The 21,313-nt window shown below is 37.7% G+C and overlaps 2 protein-coding genes across 8 annotated transcripts in view; one reads left to right on the forward strand and one right to left on the reverse strand.

The window, feature by feature from the left end:
* The window catches only part of Cyfip (Cytoplasmic FMR1-interacting protein Sra-1), a 28,674-nt gene extending 15,376 nt beyond the window's left edge, over window positions 1-13,298 (forward strand). The window contains exons 18-28 of the mRNA XM_034983036.2: window positions 509-595; window positions 1,718-1,917; window positions 2,766-2,899; window positions 3,613-3,804; window positions 5,103-5,227; window positions 6,007-6,085; window positions 6,714-6,808; window positions 8,682-8,863; window positions 9,518-9,580; window positions 10,490-10,637; window positions 11,871-13,298. Of these exons, the coding sequence (XP_034838927.1) occupies window positions 509-595; window positions 1,718-1,917; window positions 2,766-2,899; window positions 3,613-3,804; window positions 5,103-5,227; window positions 6,007-6,085; window positions 6,714-6,808; window positions 8,682-8,863; window positions 9,518-9,580; window positions 10,490-10,637; window positions 11,871-12,026 (1,461 nt within the window). The 3' untranslated portion in view covers window positions 12,027-13,298. The remainder of the gene's footprint in view (window positions 1-508; window positions 596-1,717; window positions 1,918-2,765; window positions 2,900-3,612; window positions 3,805-5,102; window positions 5,228-6,006; window positions 6,086-6,713; window positions 6,809-8,681; window positions 8,864-9,517; window positions 9,581-10,489; window positions 10,638-11,870) is intronic.
* Window positions 13,299-14,476: 1,178 nt separating this feature from the next.
* LOC117994871 (segmentation protein cap'n'collar-like) overlaps window positions 14,477-21,313 on the reverse strand; it is a 155,891-nt gene continuing 149,054 nt past the window's right edge. For 6 of the 7 annotated variants that reach the window (XM_069508484.1, XM_069508482.1, XM_069508480.1 and 3 more), the window contains exons 21-22: window positions 20,992-21,094; window positions 14,477-18,988 (exon numbers count right to left, since the gene is read on the reverse strand). In XM_069508484.1, coding sequence (XP_069364585.1) covers window positions 18,924-18,988; window positions 20,992-21,094 — 168 coding nt within the window. In that variant the 3' untranslated portion in view covers window positions 14,477-18,923. The remainder of the gene's footprint in view (window positions 18,989-20,991; window positions 21,095-21,313) is intronic. The other variant, XR_011238395.1, reaches the window with a different exon arrangement.

The raw sequence follows: 21,313 nt of genomic DNA on the forward strand, positions 1-21,313 counted from the left end.
TACGAAGTCGCGGGCATCAGCTTGTATTAAATAGAATTGTAGGTCAACTGTGGAAAGCTGAATCATTCATTGATCGTAGCTTTAGTTTTAAGTTTGCGTAATAATTATCACCACTATATCTTAGAAATCCAACATCTGACCATCAAAAAGAGTTATTAATTACCTATTTTGAATAAATCATTTGACTTTGACTTTGACTTTGATACAATTTAAATAGTTGTGATGGTTGATTTTATGTAATTCTTGCAGCAACAATTCGTTGTAGGCAAGGTATTCCGAACCAGTGGTAGATGCATCTGACGATTCAAAAATACTTGTAAAAGATTAATTTAATAAACAATATTTTTATTTATTTATTTATTTATTTATTTATTTATATGATATTACAGAGATTGATATCCTGGAGACGGGCGTGCTACTTTTATCTCGAAAAATCCAAGAATTCTTAAAAATCTATATTCACATAGAAATCACGGGCAGAAACTAGTTACTGTGTAATATATTTTAGGTGGCCCAAAGAATTAACGCAGACATGCATCGTGCTTTGGACGCGGCCGTCGCGAAGTTTGAAGCTGGCGACATTACTGGTGTGGTGGTAAGTCAGCTGAAGTTTTATTTAATAAAAAGTTCTCAAAGCTATGTGAAATCTGCCAATCCACACTTGGCTAGCGTGGTAGACTATGACCAATTTTTTTTTGTTTGTACCAAAAACATTTACAGTTTTAGTCCCGAAAATTGCTATTGCGCTGGAACCATGTCTCAAAATATACCATCAGCTCGAAACTTCAGTCTAGTGCTGACGTCACTAAAATGGCGGCCACGCGCATTAGCAATTTGCGGGACGTATAATGAGAAACAGATAGTAAATGTGGACAGGGAAGCATTTATCTCTACGAGAGATCTCTACCAGTGACCCTTGGCAGTGTGAGAGGTTGCAAAGGTTCTTCTGATTCTGAGATGTGACGTATGGTCACGAGTGTTCTTAAGAGTTATGTAATCGAAAGAGAGGTGTTTATTAAATTTTAGGCCGCAGCGCAGCGCAAGCTCAATTGCACTTTATTCTGTCGTAACTAGAGTCGGTAAACGTCTTTCTGAAGTGATCCTTCTGTGCCTGGAAAATAAATAAATAAATAAGTAAAATAAATAAATATTTAGTAGTACCTGTGTACACATTTTATAGATACATTTATCAGCCTGTGTTTGTTTATGAGTGTCGTAGTTTGTGTTAAATTAATGTATTGTGTGTGTTCCTAATAAATAAATAAAATAAAAATAAATACCTGGAAGGTACTACTAAGTATTTATTTATTTTGTAACCAAATTTAAAACTAAAACAAACATTGGCGCCGATTCTGCTGTCTTTCTCTAAATTAACTTTAGAGTATCTGCATCTTTTTCTTTTTAATACTGCTAAAAAAGGACGGAACATGACTTTTACATTTAAAGACTAAATTTTAGTGAAAGCTACAAATTTAAAAAATAGGCTCGCGACTGGCAGCTAAAGTCACGAGGTTTGACAGCTCTAAATTAAATTTAAAATTGTCAAATTTTGTCTGTCCTTTTCATATTACTAATGTAAGAAGAGGATGCAAATACTCTAAAATTATGGTGTGCTTAGAACCAGTACCATTGAAATGACATGCACAAGGAGAACTGATGTATTGTCATTTGGCATCAAGTGACCTTCCCCCGGCCTTAAAAGTTTCGTCACTTTCAGGAACTGGAGGGTCTAATAGCAGTCAACCGTCTGTGCCACAAGCTCCTCAGCCGCTACCTGACTCTCGATGAGTTCGACGCCATCTTGCGCGAGTCGGACCACGGAGTGCTAGCGCCGTACGGACGGATCACGCTTCACGTTTTCTGGGAGCTGAACTATGATTTTTTGCCGAATTATTGCTATAATGCTGCGACTGATCGGTGAGTAATCCTACTATCCTACTAATGTTATAAATGTGAAAGCGTGGATGTTTGGATGTTTGTTACTCAATCACGGAAAAATGGCTGAATGGATTTGGATGAAATTTAGAATGGAGATAGATTGTACCCTGAATTAACACATAGGCTACTTTTATGCCGGAAAATCAAAGAGTTCTCATGGGATTTTTAAAAATCTAAATCCACGCGGACGAAGTCGCGGGCATCAGCTAGAATTAATTTTATATAATAATGCGAAGGGCTCCCCGATTCTTCCGCATATGACTTGATTAATGTCACGTTTTAATAGTCATATAATTGAAGAACAAAATGATAAATATTGGTACTGATTCTGAGCACAACCTTATTTTAGAGTATTTGCATCCTCTTCTTACTAATGTAATATGAAAATCACGGACGCAGTTTGACAGTTTTAAATTTAATTTTTAGAATGTAAAACCCGTGATTTTAGCGCACAGTCGCGAGCCTACTGTTTAAATTTGTAGCGTGCACTAAAATTTAGAGTCTTTAAATGTTAAGTTCATGTTCTATCCCTTTTTAACATTGTTAAAAAGAAAAGGATGCAGATGCTCTTTTAGTTAAGAGAAAGATAACGGAATCGGTGCCATTGTCCCTTTCCAAATCTTAAACTATACCCATGCAAAAAATCACGTCAGTCCGTTGCTCCGTTGCGACAAGATTGAAAGACAAACCTACAAACCAACAAAGAAACACACTTTCGCATTTATAATATGGGTAGTGATTGAAAAGTGTCACCACCCTCAACAATGAATAATATGATGAGGGAATGTTTTTGCCCAGTTCAATCAATTTCAACTGTTTGTTTCTAGATTCGTGAAATGCCGTCGAATTCAATTCGCCGCCCAGGTGCAAAGGGAGAAGCCACAGCAGTATGGTCACGCAATGCTGTGGGGATCCAAGCAGCTCAGTCTGGCTTATTCTGCCCAATACGCGCAGTATAACGGTGAGGGATTACCAGAAATTACAGAATAGGGCATTTTACACCAAGCCAGAAAAACCTAAAAATGTATAAATATTTTGTTAATATCAGTTTATAAAATTATTACATAATGAATTTTATAATTCACTAGCTTATGCTCGCGACTTCGTCCGCGTGGACTACAAAATTTCAAAACCCTATTTCACCCTCTTAGGAGTTGAATTTTCAAAAATCCTTTCTTAGCGGATGCCTACGTCATAATAGCTATCTGCATGCCAAATTTCAGCCCGATCCGTCCAGTAGTTTGAGCTGTGCGTTGATAGATCAGTCAGTCAGTCAGTCAGTCATTCAGTCAGTCAGTCAGTCAGTCAGTCAGTCACCTTTTCCTTTTATATATATAGATTTTAAAGATTTCAATTGTTTTATGTATTCTACAATTATTCGGAACGTACGAAGCTGATGACGCCATGATGAATTCTGACTGTGACGTCACATGGATTGTAGTTGTATTGGTAAAAGGTAATAAAATGCCGTTGTTTACCAATCCTTGTGACGTCATGACAGCTCATTACACTAATCTTTCGGTTAATGAGCTGTCATGACTAGCCACCATTTTACTTAGGGGACCAGAAACAGGTTTTTATGCAAGGTGGTTCAACCATGGGCTGCGCGCGTCATCAGCGTCACTTTTGAGTGTGATCAAATCTTCCAAATAATAAAACAACCTCTTGTTCCAGGTTTTGTGGGTCCACAACATCTGCACGCTTTAGTCCGTCTCCTGGGATACCAAGGAGTGGCAGTAGTGGTATCAGAACTACTTGGCGTAGCTCGTGGGTTGCTCCACGGGACATTGGCGCAGTTTACCCGAGCCTTAGCAGCAGCCATGCCGAGGCATTGCAAGCTACCGAGATACGATTATGGATCTAATGGCAAGTGGTTTCTTCAACGAAATTTGTTTGAGGTAGACGACTTTCTAGGTATCGGTTAGAAACCCTGGGCAATTACGACAGACAAAAGGATTTGAGTACGCTCCTGAATATTTTAAAATAGGCAAGTGGTTTCTTAAACTAAAATTGTCTGTGGCTGATGATATCTAAGATATTCGGTAGAAACCTTGGGCAGTTACCACATGTGAGACTATATCAAAAACCGCTTTAGTCTTCCTGGATTACCGAGGAGTGGCAGTAGTGGTATCAGAACTATTTGGGGTAGCTCGTGGGTTGCTCCACGGGCGCAATTTACCCGAGCCCTAGCAGCGGCCATGCCGAGGCATTTCAAGCTGCCGAGATACGATTACGGATCTAATGGCAAGTGGTTTCTTCAACGAAATTTGTTTGAGGTAGACGATTTTCTAGGTATCGGTTAGAAACTTTAGACAATAGGCTACTTGACAATTTTTTTAAGTTGGTCTTAAATGGTTAATATTTGTCCTATTATATCAAAAAAATTAACACTATATTTTTTTGCGCCCTAAAAACCGTAAAACTTTAATTTAAAAAAATATTTTTCTTAGACAGGTGAAAACACTGTCGGCCATGTTTGGCCGATAGATTATCTGTGCTCTGACGTCATGCATTTGTAAACAACAGTATAACCACAGGGTTATACTGTTGTTTACAAATGCATGACGTCAGAGCACAGATAATCTATCGGCCAAACATGGCCGACAGTGTTTTCCAAACATGGCCGACAGTGTTTTCACCTGTCTAAGAAAAATATTTTTTTAAATTAAAGTTTTACGGTTTTTAGGGCGCAAAAAAATATAGTGTTAATTTTTTTGATATAATAGGACAAATATTAACCATTTAAGACCAACTTAAAAAATTGTCAAGTAGCCTATTACTACTGGCAAATAATTTGAGTAAATTCCTGAATATTTCTAAAAAGAGAAGTGGTTTCTTAAACTAAATTTGTCTAAGGTCAACGTCCTTCTGGATATGGGAGAAGAAACCTGCGCAATTACGACAGACGGAAGGATTTATGTAAACTCTTTAGTTTTTTTTTGTCAGCTGATTGGTTTCTTTTACCAAATATGCCAAGGGCAGACGTCATTTATGATTTTGGTTAGAAACCCTGGGCAATTACCACATGCTGAATGAGAAGACAAAAGAAGTAGATTCCATGAAGGTTTTTTCTTCTTCTGCACCTGCCTGCTTGAGTTTCTTTTGCGCACTTAGACTTAGCCGTCTGCTGTAGGTACGTCCCATGAAGGTTGTCCTTGTTGCAGGGGTCCTGGGCTACTACCACGCGCAGCTCACGGACATAGTGCAGTACCCTGACGCGCGCACGGAGCTGTTCCACGCCTTCCGCGAGCTGGGGAACATCATACTGTTCTGCATGCTTATTGAACAGGTATATACCTAACTAGCTTATTTCCGCGTGGACTACACAAATTTCAAACGCCTATTTCACCCCCCTTAGGGATCGATTAGGGATTGATTGATATATTTTTTTTTTTCAACAATTGTACATTTGTATTTGTATTTACTTTTATGTATGTTCAAATGGGTTCAAGTTGCCTAAATAAATGACTATTTTATTATTATTATTGAGTTTTCAAAAATCTTTTCTTAGCGGATGCCTACGTCATAATAGCTATCTGAATGCCAAATTTCAACCCGATCCGTTCAGTAGTTTGTGCTGTTGCTCGTAGCTTTAGTTTTAAGTTTGCGTAATAATTATCACCACTATATCTTACAAATCCAACAACTGACAATCGAAAAGAGTAATTTATTACCTACTAGCTGATGCCCGCGACTTCGTACGCGTGGATTTAGGTTTTTAAAAATCCTGTGGGAACTCTTAAATTTTCCGGGATAAAGAGTAGCCTATGTCCTTCCTCGGGTTGCAAGCTACCTCTGTACCAAATTTCGTCGAAATCGGTTGAATGGTTAAGCCGTGAAAAGCTAGCAGACAGACAGACACACTTTCGCATTTATAATATTAGTATGGATTTTGAATGAATCCATCTGACTTTGACTTTGTGTTGATAGATCAGTCAGTCACCTTTTCCTTTTATTTATTTACCTTGTGATTTTTCTTTTTTTTTTCGTCCTATAGTGCAAACATGAAAGTTGATAAAACATGCTTGTTTATTTTGGTTTCGATTAATCATATTTGGTCGTTCTCAGGCTCTGAGTCAAGAAGAGGTGACAGATTTGCTCCACGCAGCTCCGTTTCAAAATATTCTGCCCCGACCCTATACTGCCGGTAAGTAATGTACAAAGTAAAGTAAAGCCTTGATAGCTCAACGGATAAAGGAGCGGACTGAAACTGAAAGGTCTCCGGTTCAAACCCCACCCGTTGCACTATTGTCGTACCTACTCCTAGCACAAGCTTGACGCTTAATTGGAGGGGAATATTAGTAAGCAATTAACTTGGCTAATATTCTTTTTTAAGGGGAAAAACCAGCCAAGTGCGAGTCAGGCTCGCTCATCGAGGGTTCTGTAGTGCAGTCGCATTTTTTCGACATTTTGCACGATAAATCAAAAACTATGATTCATAAAAATAAATAAAAATCTGTTTTAGAACGCACAGGTGAAGCCCTTTCATATGACACCCCACTTGATATAGTTATCTTAGTTCGAAAATTGAAAATACTAATTATAGTTCATAACCACAATTTAATTTTTTTTGTGTGATGTGTAACCACAAATTCACAGGATTCAGATTTTACCCCTAAGCTATAAGATCTACCTACCTGCCAAATTTCATGATTCTAGACCAACGGGAAGTACCCTGTAGGTTTCTTGACAGACAGACAGACAACAAAGTGATCCTATAAGGGTTCCGTTTTTCCTTTTGAGGTACGGAACCCTAAAAACGATTTTTTTTTCAGAGGGTGAGAAACCAGAAACCAAACAGAAGCGTCTGGAGGCGAAGTACTCCGCGCTTCAGATCGTGCAAAACGTGGAGAAATATGGCACTGCTAAAGTAAGTATTTATTGGGCTTCAAAGCCCATGAAGCCCTCGGCAACCTGGGCGGTCTATTTGGCTTCTGGAGCGAGCTTGGATGGCTGGAGTGAAGACTTCGGCGGGGAGGGGCGATGCACGCACAACAGACGGAAACGTTTAAGGGGACTCAGTTCAGTGCTTTCTTCATACAAACGTAGGAGGGAAATTACAACAATATTCGATATTGTACGCACAAAACTAAGAATTGTATCGATTTATCTCGTCATTATCTAGGTTTATTGATATATAAAACATTGAAAAAAATATTGATTTAAAAGTTACGAGGCTCAAAAGATTCCTATTTTAACACTAAATTAATGACAACTTTGGATGTAAATAAATAAGATTAGGGATATGAAAATTCTAAAACAATTTATCATTAGACGTAGTTTATTTATTCATTACTTGAAATAACTTTACTTTGCAAACATAAATTCAGCAGTTTTTTCTCAAAAATACTCTTCTTAAACCCTTTTCGCGCGTTTGATTTCGGTGAAAATCATCGTGCCTCTCAACTTTCTCATACAATGTCAAGTGAAAAGCAAACATGTTACCCACGTGCGCTGCCAATTTCGGTCGAGCGTCCTGCGTCACCTTAAGTGCGGAAACCAGCCCAGAATGAAGAAAGAAAGAAAGAAGTATTTTGTCACGATTACAGAAACCACGCAATATGTCGCTCGTAGTATGAAGATTTTTTTTTTTTTTTTTTTTTTATTGGCGCCGATTATGTTGTATTTTAGCGTTTAAACTACCGTGAGTGATTTCGATTCTATATAATATCTGTCCCGGCTGTACTCACGTGTTTAGTCGACCTCAGCCCGACTAGTTTCGAACTCATCCGGGGTCCTTTTTCAAGGGAGTCCGTTCGCGCACGCGCCGCGGTTTTGACTGATGGGATCAATATGATACAGCCGTGACAGATATTATGTAGTGTAGGTCTTGATGGTATATACAAACAAATTATGATATGCAAAATTTACTCAAGCTTCTACATAAAATATATTCTTAAAAATAAAGCTTCTACACATTATAGTTGTAGTTCTTAAAGTAACGGCGATGCGCAGTGGCGCGCCCTTTGCCAGTCGTGACTGGCTCGCGTAACAGTCGGGCGCATCTGTCCGCCCTCGCGTCCCGCACCGCGCCCCGTACTGCATTTTTTTTTTTTTTTTTTTAAAGAATTTTAGCCATTTTAAATGACCAATATTCCCCTTTCCTCTCCAACTAAGCGTCAGGCTTGTGCTAGGAGTAGGTACGACAATAGTGCAACGGGCGGGGTTTGAACCGTCGACCTTTCGGTTTTCAGTCCACTCCTGTACCCGTTGAGCTATTGAGGCTCTTAAAATTCGCATTGTACACGACGCGCGGCGCCCGGCGTGATTGTCGGACGTTATCTATTCGTGTGTAATATGTGTCAACCACATGTAGTATGTTGTATTTCTCTACACTAAATAATATCTGCATCTTTTTTTTTGTTTTATTTCTAAAAAAGGACGGAACATGAATTTTACATTTAAAGAGAGATTTACATTTAGAGATTTTGCACGCTACGAATTTAAACAATAGACTCGCGCCTGGCAGCTAAAGTCAAACTAAATAGTAAAATAAAGTGGTAGAAATAAGCCATATTTTCTAACTAGCTTACGCTCGCGACTTCGTCCGCGTGGACTACATAAATTTCAAACCCCTATTTCACCCCCTTAGGGCATGAATTTTTCTTAGCGGATGCCTACGTTATAATAGCTATCAGTATTCCAAAGTTCAGCCCTATCCGTCCAGTAGTTTGAGCTGTGCGTTGATAGATCAGTCAGTCAGTCACCTTTTCCTTTTATATATTTTGATTTTTTTCGTGTAGCAAAGCCAGCTATCTCGTGAAGGAGACCTGCTGACCCGCGAGCGCCTCTGCTGCGGGCTCTCTCTATTCGCGGTGGTGCTGCGCAGACTGCGCGCCTGCCTCGCCGCGCCGCAGTGGCCCGCGCCGCCCGCGCCGGCGCACCACGGCCCTCTGCACACTGACGACACGCAGGAGTTCCACAGGTAACATGCAACACACACAGGTAACATGCCACACTCACAGGTAACATGCAACACACACATTTACACAAGTTTAAAAAATGTGTTAAAAGTATGCTCCTAAAAAAAGCATATTATACAGTCGCAGATTATGTAAACGATAAAAAAGCTTGGATTTGACTCGCTCCAGCAATGCACGGGGCTGCAATAGCTTGTATAGTACGGTATAATAACATTGTAAATTGAAAAATTTAAAAGAGCAACCGCCGAGTTTCTTGCTGGTTCTTCTCGGTAGGAACGGCATTCCGAACCAGTGGTAAATTAAAACTACCTGACTATTCATAAGCACTTGTAAAAAGTTTGCGTGAATAAAGAACATATTCTATTCTAATAAACACTCACAGGTAACACACGTCACGTGATATTCAATATACAGTGCGACAAGGCTCTCTTGGCACTTGAATGACATTGACAGGGGGGCGCTGTCGGAGAACAAAGGCTTAGAATATTCAAACAAGAACAAAGGGGACACTTGACGGCAACGTTAGTTCCGATGTTGTCCACGCGCCAAGATAGCCTTGTCGCACTGTACAGACAGCTAGCATGTGAAGACGCTTATAAAAAGAGGTCGTAAAATTATTTGAATTTTTATGTGAATTTAATTTTTTTTGTTCACAGGTTGTGGTCAGCCCTTCAATTCCTTTACTGTATCCCCGTTGGCGAAACGCAGTTCACCGTAGAGTAAGTACTACATTTTGCTTTTCAATAGTTACTTTTATGGCTTATAAAAGTAACGTTATAAATGTACTTTAATATGTAATAATCGTATAGTATTGTTACAAATAACTGGAAGTCTCGAAGCCTGGAGTACCTACCTGCGTGTTTATGTTATTTGAGACAAATACCTACCTCATTGTTTGCATCACTTTTAGCGTAGGTACCTTTTTTTTTTGCCTTGCTGGAAGCTTCGGGGCGGGGTTGTTTACGTTTCATCGAATAGCATAGAACGTTCGATCGGTGGTGGGGAAACTGTATATAAGCGACGCCTCAGACCGGCCCGAGGAAGTTCAGTTCAGTACGATTGAATTCTAAGAGCGATTGAAGTGAGTGACAAGTAAGAGTCATCCTAAGTGTTTCAGTACAAGTGTTTAGTGCTTATTAGTGCTAGTATTGTTTGTGGACTTTTAGTGTACAGTGTGTAAATAAACGTTCTTGTTCGGAAACTGGCATTTCAATATGAACCCCTAGCTCGTAACAGTATTATGTTTAATGGTGTTGATTGGTATCATCTTGCACCGCCATACTCATCGGCACTTGAAAACGACATGCCTATTTTATAATTAAATTAAACCAACCATCGATTTATTTAGCTACTAGCTTATGCTCGCGACTTCGTCCGCGTGGACTACACAAATTTTAAACCATTATTTCACCCCTTTAGGGGTTGAATTTTCAAAAATCCTTTCTTAGCGGATGCCTTCGTCATAATTGCTATCTGCATGCCAAATTTCAGCCCGATCCGTCCAGTAGTTTGAGTTGTGCGTTGATAGATCAGTCAGTCAGTCACCTTTTCCTTTTATATATTAAGAAGATTAAGAAAAACTTAATGATAAGCCATTAAATGTATTATTTCATATCTTCTTTCGTCAGAGAACTGTTCGGCGAGGGTCTCCACTGGGCGGGCTGCACCATCATAGCGCTGCTGGGCCAGCAGCGACGCTTCGAAGCGTTGGACTTCTGCTACCACATCCTGCGAGTGCAGCGAGTGGACGGCAAGGACGAGCTGGTTAAAGGCATTGTGAGTATATACTGTGCAACGTTAGTCGTAGTATACGCAAAAACCGAAACACGTGTCGAATATTTTTACGTAAAGAATATATATACAGAATTTCAAAAATATTTAATGAAAACTTACGAAGTTATAAGCTTGTTGTGTTGAGTCGTTGTCCCGCAAAAACATGGTCACCCCAAGCGAGCGGCTGTGAGCGAACGGGACGGATGGCGTCGATCGTGCGCGCTCTCGCTCGCGCGGCTCGAATCAGCTGGTGCGTGCGGTCATTCAACTCGGTGTTCAAACTTGCAGGATTTTAAAGTATTTTTTGGTCAAAATATATCCCTGTTGTAAAAATGATTGCAATCGATTCTGTTACTGATTCTGAAAAAACTACTTTCAGGTTTTGCGTATACAAAATTTAATGTTGAATACCTAATAAGTTTCAATAAAGTTTACTAATGATAGTTTTACTTAATAAATTTCACATAATTAATTATAACACACTGTTGGAAACCGGTCACATTAGTGGGTTATTGTTAAATAAAAACCGGCCAAGTGCGAGTCAGGCTCGCGCAATGAGAGCTCCGTACTACAGTCGTATTTTTTCGACATTTTGCACGATAATTTAAAAACTATGATGCAAAAAATAAATAAAAATCTGTTTTAGAATGTACAGGTGAAGACCTTTCATATGATACCCCACTTGATATAGTCACTCACTCCGAAAGTTGAAAATACTAATTATTAGTTCATGACCACAATTTAATTGTTTTTTGTGTGATCCAACCCTAAATTCACGGTTTTCAGATTTTTCCCCAAATGTCAGCTATAAGATCTATCTACCTGCCAAATTTCATGATTCTAGGTCAACGGGAAGTACCCTGTAGGTTTCTTGACAGACAGACAGACAACAAAGTGATCCTATAAGGGTTCCGTTTTTCCTTTTGAGGTACGGAACCCTAAAAATTAGATACATTAATTTATTGAGAACTAGCTGATGGCCGCGACTTCGTCCTCGTGGATTTAGGTTTTAAAAATACCGTGGGATTTGCTTTTCCGGAATAAAAAGTAGCATATGTCCGTCCCCGGTATCCAAGCTATCTCTGTACCAAATTTCGTCAAAATCGGATGAACGGATGGGCCGTGAAAGGCCCATAAATACAGACACATTTTCGCATTTATAATTTTAGTATGGATATTGTTTTAAATATTAAATAAGATTTTTCCTGATGTGGATATTTTTATTTTGTATTCCAGCCTCTGAAACGTATGGTGGACCGCATCAGGCGCTTCCAAGTGCTGAACTCCCAGATCTTCAGCGTGCTCGCGCGACATCTGGCGTCGGACGACGAGCGGGCGGGCGTGGAGCACGTGCGCTGCTTCCCGCCGCCCGCCGCCCACCATCACAACTAACCGCCCACCACATGGCATGGGCGGATGTAACCGGAAACGGAAACCAGCTGCGCGTCCTTGACCTGTTTGAATGGATTCGCTAAACCTTAACATTCGCTGGCCAAGTTTTGAAACCCTTGCCTTTTATTTTCGCAACTTAACGTTTAATTTTTGTTAATAATATTGTAATTTTTTTTTAGAATAGAATAGAATATATTTTTATCAAAGTAAACTTTTACAAGTGCTTTTGAATCGTCAACTAGTTTAATTTACCACTGGTTTGGAATGCCGTTCCTGCCGAGAAGAACCAGCAAGAAACTCGGCGGTTGCTCTTTTCAAGTGATCAATTTACAATATTATTATACCATACTGTACAAGCAATTGCCCCGTGCATTGCTGGAGCGAGTCAAATCCAAGCTTTCTTATCATTAACATAGTCTCCCACTGTATAATATGCTTTTTTTATGAGCATACTTTTATTAGATTTTTTAAACTTGTGTAAAGGCAAGTCTAAAATTGTTCGTGGAATTTTATTATAAAATATTACACTCATTCCCACAAATGACTTTCCCACTTTTTGTACCTACCCAACTTTTTATAGCCTACCCCTATCTAACCTAATCTCAGTCTAACTTAATTTATTTTAAAACAAGCGTTACCTGACTGGTCCGGGTACGTAAAACACAAATTACACTAAGTACATACATAGCTACAGTAAAAAAACCTAACCTGACCTTTTCTCTAAATCGAGTTAGAAATAAACGCCAAAACAGTAAAATTATGCACACAATATTATTACTTCTATGATTATTATTATTATTAATAAATGAATATTCCAATTAAGTTAAGTATATAATTAGTATAGGTAAAATATAGTAAGTCAAGTATTAATATTTATTAGGTTAATAAAATATAGACTTTTTAATTAGGTTACTTTTACGTAGACTAGTCTCAATACATTTTTGTTAGCATCACTAGATTTAACATTTTAACACATCTACGGGGCGACAAGGCTATCTTGGCGCGTGGCGAACATCGGAACTAACGTTGCCGTCAAGTGTCCCCTTTGTTCTTGTTTGAATATTCTAAGCCTTTGTTCTTCAGCAACGCCCCTCTGTTTATGTCATTCAAGAGCCTTGTCGCAATGTACTCGTGTGATAAATTAACATGGTTAGAAAATCAAAAAATGTACGGATATTATTGTTTCTTTGTTTTTCAATGTGCTTTATCATTAGAATTTTACATTTATGTAAATTATATTAAGATTTTTATAATCAATAAAATTATTAAGTAATCAAAATCGTTTTATTAAGCTATTCATAAGCTATGATAGCCTAGTGGTTAGGACGTCCGCCTTATAATCGAAAGTCGGGGGTTCGATCCTGGACACGCACATCTAACTTTTCGGAACTATGTGCGTTGTAATTAATTAAATATCACTTGCTTTAACGATGAAGGAAAACATAGTGAGGAAACCTGTATGCCTGAGAGTTCTCCATAATGTTCTCAAAGGTGTGTGAAGTCTAACAATCCCACACATGGCCAGCGTAGTAGACTATGGTCAAAACCCTTCTCACAGAAGAGACCCGTGCTCTGTAGTGAGCCGGCGCTGGGTAGATCATGATAGATACTTAGGGCCGGTTGTTTCAACAAATTTTGACGGACACGTAACCTTTAAATATGCCGCTAACGAACGTAAGTAAAGAAAAAGCGTTGATTCAGCATTTATTAGCGCTAACGTTCGTTAAAAAGTTACGTTTACGTTAACCAGTGCTGGCGCCATTGGTGATCGTCAAATCAGTTCGTAACTTCATACTTCCTACATACGGAATATTTTATTTACAAATTATAATGGAATCAATTTAATTCAATTGGGATGGGTGGAGTTGTCGGTTTTGTTGGTTAGTCCGTACGCCCCCGAGGCCGTGGCGTGAGCCCACGTCCGGGTGACGTTAGAAATCGGGGACCTCGTCTTCGCCGGCGAAGACGCTGTGATGAGGTAACCGGCCCTTAATGAGTGTAATTCCCTTTATACTCCCTAAACTTCTATGTATTTATTGATTCAGATTCAGGCAGGTCATTAAAAGGGTTTTTAAAATTTTTCATTACAGGCAAACGCTTGACCACAATCACACCTGATGGAAAGTGATGATGTGGCCTAAGATGGGACGCGTTTACCTAGATGATGCCTATTCACTCTTGTTTTAAAGATACCCGGGTTGTAATTGGTAGGAAACACGTATCGTGGAAGAGTATTCCAAACCAGTGGCCCTACCGCGGTTGTTTGACAGCTACAATGTCACGATCGCAATCATCTCTGATTGGTTAATGCTCGCTCACTATTGGCCACAATGCATTGTTGCAACAAGAATCGCACAAATTCAGCCAATCAGAACAATTGAGATTGTAATAATGATTGATGCAGGTTTTAGACAATCGCCCTACTGGGTTTAGATAATAAAACAAATATACAGCCACGCTAAGTATTTATTTAAAAAACTTAGTGAAATGCATTACCCGTCGCCTATATGTCCCTTATGTTACATACATAAATATTATTTTTAATTTTTAGTTTTTTCGAAGCACTAGACTAAGAATAAAAAATATGCACCACTAGAAGAAGTGGGGGTTTCGAAGACAACAATATTTTTCTTTTTTTAATTGTTATATACTTATATTCAATTGAATATATATATCGATACAAATTAATACTTATATCGATACATATTAGTTAGAAATATCAAATATTTTTAAATAACTAAACTGTTACTCTGATTTGATCATTATTATTTAATGTCATTTTTACTAAAAAAATACTGGGGTTATTATGAAAAATTAATACGCGACAGGTCGAGATGGCAATCCGGGTATGAGGTGGGGGAACACGGCGCACACCCGCACGTCGCCCGCATCGGGTTAGTGCGGGGCATCGCACCGTCTAGTATAGATCTCTTTTAAATATGACTATACAGGACAGGCTTTCCTTAATAGTTACAATAATTTCAACAGAAAACAATTTTAGCATAATTTTTATTAAAAAAAATTGTTGTCTTCAAAAAAGATTACAATATTATTGCCGACACAAATGACATAATATAAAAAACTTATTCGCTATTATTATTATTATATTTTTTAATCTGATAGACCGGTTTGAACATCACTATGATATTATGACCGGTCTTTCAAATTTTTTTCTGAAAAAAAAAACAAGTAGGTAATTCTGGAAGGTTCCAACTAGACGAATTCTGCGTGCCATTTAATTTTTAATACTTAATATTGATAATTATAGTCAAAACGGAAGCCCGAGCCGTGGGCAATGGTTTTAATAGCACTCTTAATGCTTTAATTGAAATATAGCTTTATTACATATAATTTTTTATGTACACGTTTTACGATTAAAACTTTATTTATAGGTAAATACGAACTTTATGCATAAACTAAAGAAGGCTGTATGAGTGTTTTTTTTTTTAATTTTAACATTTTGAGGATGGCCACAATTGTTCTTTAAGGAAGTTAAAATACTATTAATATTTTATTAAATAAAAATCGTGGTTATTTTAATAAAATATATTTTATTAGAAACATTTTTACAACAAAAAAAACCAGTAAAAAATATTTCGTTTGCATTTAAGTGAGTAATGTTACAAAAGTAGATTAAGAAGAATAGGCATCCATTCTATTTGTCTATTCCAGTTGGAACCTTATCTAAAAAACCATATTTCTTTGTAATTTGTACTTTTTTCCGAAAAGATGGTTGGTAAATTGTTTATTATTATTTTTAACAAAAACTAACAGAAGTCTTTATTTTAAACCTATAACAATTCTATAACTAACTATAATTAATATACATAAATAAAGCTACAGATAAAAATATGTTACACGTTAAAAAACATAGTTTTCAATCGTTTTTATTAAAATTACTTATTGCAACTTGACAATGTCGAAAGACATTACTTATTTACTTCAACTTCGATTAAGAAGTCAAAAGGGTAGTAAATCCCACAAATTGCTAATGAACGTGGCCGCCATTTTAGTGACGTCAGCGCTAGACTGAAGTTTCGAGCTGATGGTATATTTTTACTTGAACATACGTCAAATGACGTCAAAATGACGTCATTTCGATGTTAATGAGACATGGTTCCAGCGCGATAGCAATTTGCGGGACTTATAGTAGGTAACAAACACTAGTTCGACCGAAAAGACTATGCGACACTAAAAAAAAATGGAATATTTTTTTTCTATCACAATTTTTTAAAGTTTCTTCACGATAAATAAAAAACAAATTACACTAACAAAAGTTAAGACGAAAAAATCGCTTACAATAAATTCTTCTCTTTTGTCAAGTAACTATAATACACAAAAATGACTATTTGATATTTCATTTTATAGCTATAATGAAAAAAAATTATTCATGTAAATGAAAAAATATTTAAAAAAAAAATGTTAGGTACGTGGTGCTTTTTAAAAGAAATAGTAAGAAGAAATCGTTTCTATTTTTTTTTTCTTGTGTATTGTAGTTTGTGTGTTTTTATCTTTTCTTACAGCAGACAGTCAAATAAATATCGCTAATATTGGTGATTCCACAATATTTATCATTAATGTTAAGGTTACTAACTACAGATCGCTTGCTACGTTTTACGGAAAGCGAATTTTCGCACTTACGATTAAAAAACCCACAAAAATCACTTTCCGTGAAAAATCGCATGTGAGACCACAGTGAAGAAAAATAATAATTTCAACAAATGAAAATGATTTCAAAGTAGCAATAATGTCCATCACTGTTATTATAATTTATAAATATTACGACCGCTTCTTACGATATTTATTGAACCTCTGAATATTTCTCTGAATATTGTCTGTACTTGAATGATAGTTAAATTAAAATATTATGAACGTTAATAATAATGTAATCAATGAACGATATAAGACGTTATATAATGGTTTGGTAGGTTCCACACATGTGATAAGAAAAAAAGGCTAAATAATATACGAAAAAATCGACCAGCGATTTTGTCAAATATTATTATTCTTGAAATTTTTCATTCTTATTAAAAATACTTGTTATATATAATTTTGGTGAATACATCATGTTTTAAATTATAAAAAGTGAAAAAAAATTAAATGTAGGTACATATTTAAAGTTTAATAACATATTAAAGTCATTTAAATGCAATTTTTGAAAAAGAACATTTTTAAAAAAATAAGTAAATGAAAAAAAAACAATACAAAAACAAGCTTAAAACATGTAGGTATTCACAAAATAACATTTTCTATTTTAAATTTAACCAAGTATTTTTAATATTTTTTGCCAAATTAAATTTACTAAGAATCGATCAAATCAACTTCCAAAACAATTTTTCACGATCAGGTGTACAATACAATTTTAGTACAATAACACAAATTCAAAATTGGGTATTTGACTCCAATTTTTTTATTACTGTATTATAAACTAGGATAAAAATAATGACGTAAACTGAAAAAAAACTAATTAAATCGATCAAATAACAAAAAAGTTATAAGCATTTAAATATTTCTGACTAGACAGAGATAACGATACAGCAGTTTGACGTCACACCTGCTAATGCCATAGTAGCTTCGTGCGGTTTCATACAAATTTTCATTTGCGAGAAAGGGATAGAAGACCCTCCCACTCCAAAATTAAAATGCCTGTAACTTTGTAAATCTTTGTTGGATTTGGAAAAAAATTTCAGCGTACGCAGCATTATTTTTATCCTAGTTTATAATAAAGTAATAATATTTATTAAATTCAAAAGTAGGAAAATACCCAATTATGTTATTTCTTTTCTCACAGAACCAGACAGACCAGAGATACCAACAACATAGTGTCATATAAAGCTATATGAGGCGTCAAGCACAACTTAAAGTAGGCCTTAAAGAACCTCACATACGGTTGAAATTGGTGTAGACAGAAAACTTACGCTTCTAACAGCCGCACTCAGAGTCGCTAATCGTTACTTAAGATTGAGTTAAAACGAGACAGATTTATGTGAGAGATATAGCTCTGTTTCGTTTTAACTAAACTTAAATAACGATTAAGCGACTCTGAGTGCGGCAGTAAAACTGATAGAGTACAGTACTAACTCTTTTATACGAGTTAAGTCGTATCGACGAAATTCGTTTGCGCAAGAAAACGCCCGACTAAAACCGAATGTACAATGAAATACAGACCTTATTACTTGACGTTAAGATTTTAAATACAAGAACAGCACACTCGTGCTATCTCGCTCATGATTCGCGCGTAGTTAACAACCAATAGCGAACGGACGCGCGCTATGATTGGCTGAGATATTTTCGCACCTTTCAAAAATAAGGTTTCTGCGCAGGTACATCGGCGTAACTTATAAAAGTGGGAATACTGTACCTATTCTTTCTTTGCTCGTAAGAGATAGAGCTAAGCGAGAGTTATTGAAGGGGCGCACGTATTTTTTAGATATATCATCATATTATATACAGGGTGTAACCAGAACGCTAGCAAAAACTAATTATACTACCTAAACACAATCCAATACCAATAACCATTTGCCTCATACTTTTAGTTTTAGTGATTTAGTATTTTTCAAACCCGCAATGTATAGCGTGCAAAACTCGGGTCAATGCCCACCTACGACGCGGCATGGACCCTGTGGCACCTATCTACGCATCGTTCCTACCTGTATCGTCAGTCAGATGTTTTATTTGCAATATATTGTGAAATTTTAAGAAAACACGATTCTTAAATATTTTTTTTTGCGTTTTTTTTTTGTGGTCAATATCATATCAGTAATCACCAGTACTATCACGTCTTCGTTTTCGCCAGCGTTCTGGTTACAACCTGTATATAAAAATCTATGTTTGTTCAACGTGTGATTGGTCTGTGTGTCAGTAGGCGTGTATGTGTGTCTGTGCGTGTAGCGGATGTCACTGGTCGTAGTTCTTTGTCTTGCGATCTAGGTCGTCGTCTGAGGCGCGGTTCATGGGGTGATCTGAAAATAAACAAGGTAGAGTTGAAAAAAAAATATACATGAAAATGAAAAAATATTTTTTAACAAAAAAACAACGGTGTCAATTGTTCCTTGTCCAGTACGCGGTAGAAAATTTTGTACATCGACCTGTAGAAGGAGATAGCGGTTTCATAGAGCGTTGTCTCTGTCGTTGAGACCGACAAAACCTCACATCGATAGGTGACGGAGACAACGCTCTAGCCGAAATCTCATTCTAAGGGTCGATGTACAATATTTCTTGCCGGCTACTGTACTTTTGACATGACACCTAGAGCAAAAATGGCAAGTGAGTTCTCAAAATGTCATCATCATCATCATCAACCGATAGACGTCCACTGCTGGACACAGGTCTCTTGTAGGGACTTCCACACGCTACGGTCTTGCGCCGTGCGATCCAGCGGCACCCTGCGACTCGTCTGATGTCGTCCGTCCACCTAGTGGGGGGTCTTCCAACGCTGCGTCTTCCGGTGCGAGGTCGCCATTCCAGCACCTTGGAACCCCCACGTCTATCGGTTGTACGAACTATGTGCCCTGCCCATTGCCACTTCAGCTTCGCAACCCGTTGAGCTATGTCGGTTACTCTAGTTCTCCTACGGATCTCTGATTTGATCACGTAGAGAAACTCCGCACATAGCTCTCTCCATCGCCCGCTGAGTGACTCTCTTTCTTATGAGGCCCATAGTTAGCGACCATGTCAAAATGTACATCACTATAATGAAATTAGTTCGCTTGCACTGTGTGGGTCTGGTAATATGAATAGAATATAATAGAATAATGTTTATTCGAGGTGTATACACGTCCTTATACACGTGCAGCCTGTGGGTTAACTACACGAAGAAACGATACAGTGACCTCCGGATCCTGTACAACAATGCGTTCAGAATGTTGCTGGGGTTGCCCCGATTCTGCAGCGCCTCAGGCATGTTCGCGGACGCGCGCATCGACTGCTTCTATACTACTGTACGCAAGCGGTGCGCGTCGTTGGTGCGCAGAGTGCGGGACAGCCCCAACACCCTTCTGCATATGATTGCAGCCCGACTCGACTGTCCTTATCTTCGGCATTGCTGTGAAAGACATGTTCCAGTACCAATGCCGGAGAGAAGGTACTAGATATTTAATTTAATTTTTATTTATTAATTATTTTATGTATTGGTATTTTACTTTTATTAATTTTATAGTTGTTATTATGGGTATGTTAACCTGAAATAAATCAATTTTATTTTATTATTATTTATATAGGTGGTACATGGTGTAGGCAATATCGTCCTGTACAGCAGTGCAACACCTCGAACAGGTAGGCCACTCAGCTTGTGTTGAGACGTCGGGCCCCTCAGACACAAACCTCTATGGCTAATATCTGAGGTACCAGACGCCCCAAAGCTGATTTTCAGTGACCGCCTTTAATATATATATAGCTGTTCGTGCTGATTCACTGATTGACTGACTGACTCACTCATTGATCACCTCTCCTGAACATTTTTGTATGAAAAAAAATTTTTTTGACTGATGGTTTCGTATAGAAGACAAAAATTCATTCGGAGGAAAAATACGGAGAGAGCTGATGATTGAGGATTTCGGAGACGGCTGAAAAGCACGCTTAAGGTATTGAAGATAGGTGGGTGGTGCTCGAGCAAATGTCACTCGCAAAAGCACACGTCATCCAATTGCCAATGAGCTGAAAAAAATTTCAAAATGGCGAAAAAAAGATGGCCGCCATACAAACTTCGTCGGTGTCTATCTCGGAGAGTATAAAAGATGGAAGAGTAGTTTCTTCGCAAAAGATGATCAGGATCCAAAGGTCTACTCGATTAATAGAAAAAAAATTCAAGATGGCGGAATTTATTTTTCCATAGAAAATATATGGACGACCAAACAATTAAAAAAAATCTTATGTTCCGCGTTTTGTAAAAGCAACGCTGCATGCTCGCGGACCACTTCAGTGGTCCGCGCACCCACGCGCCCTACTAGTTTAAATATATGCTCACCGGAATGCTGCATCTTGGGCACCAGCACGACGTTCCCATCGGCCGCTTGCTGCAGTGAGTACTGAGCTGACGACAGCGGCCTGCCGTCCTGGTCGCGAAGGTTCTACAACAAACCAGAGGATTGTTTACACACATTTTACCCTATAGCTGTTAACAAACCAAAGAAATTCAGTTTAAAAATCAGTCAAGTGCAAAGGGTTCCGTACCATCGTACAGGAAATAACACTTTTTGAATTTTTTTTTAAATTTTCATGACGGTAATTTTGAAACTTTTATTATTTGTTGTTATAACGGCAAAATAAATATACAAACTGTCAAAATT

This window comes from Maniola hyperantus, chromosome 28 (assembly GCF_902806685.2).
Source record: "Maniola hyperantus chromosome 28, iAphHyp1.2, whole genome shotgun sequence".
NCBI classification, from domain to species: Eukaryota; Metazoa; Arthropoda; class Insecta; order Lepidoptera; family Nymphalidae; genus Maniola; species Maniola hyperantus.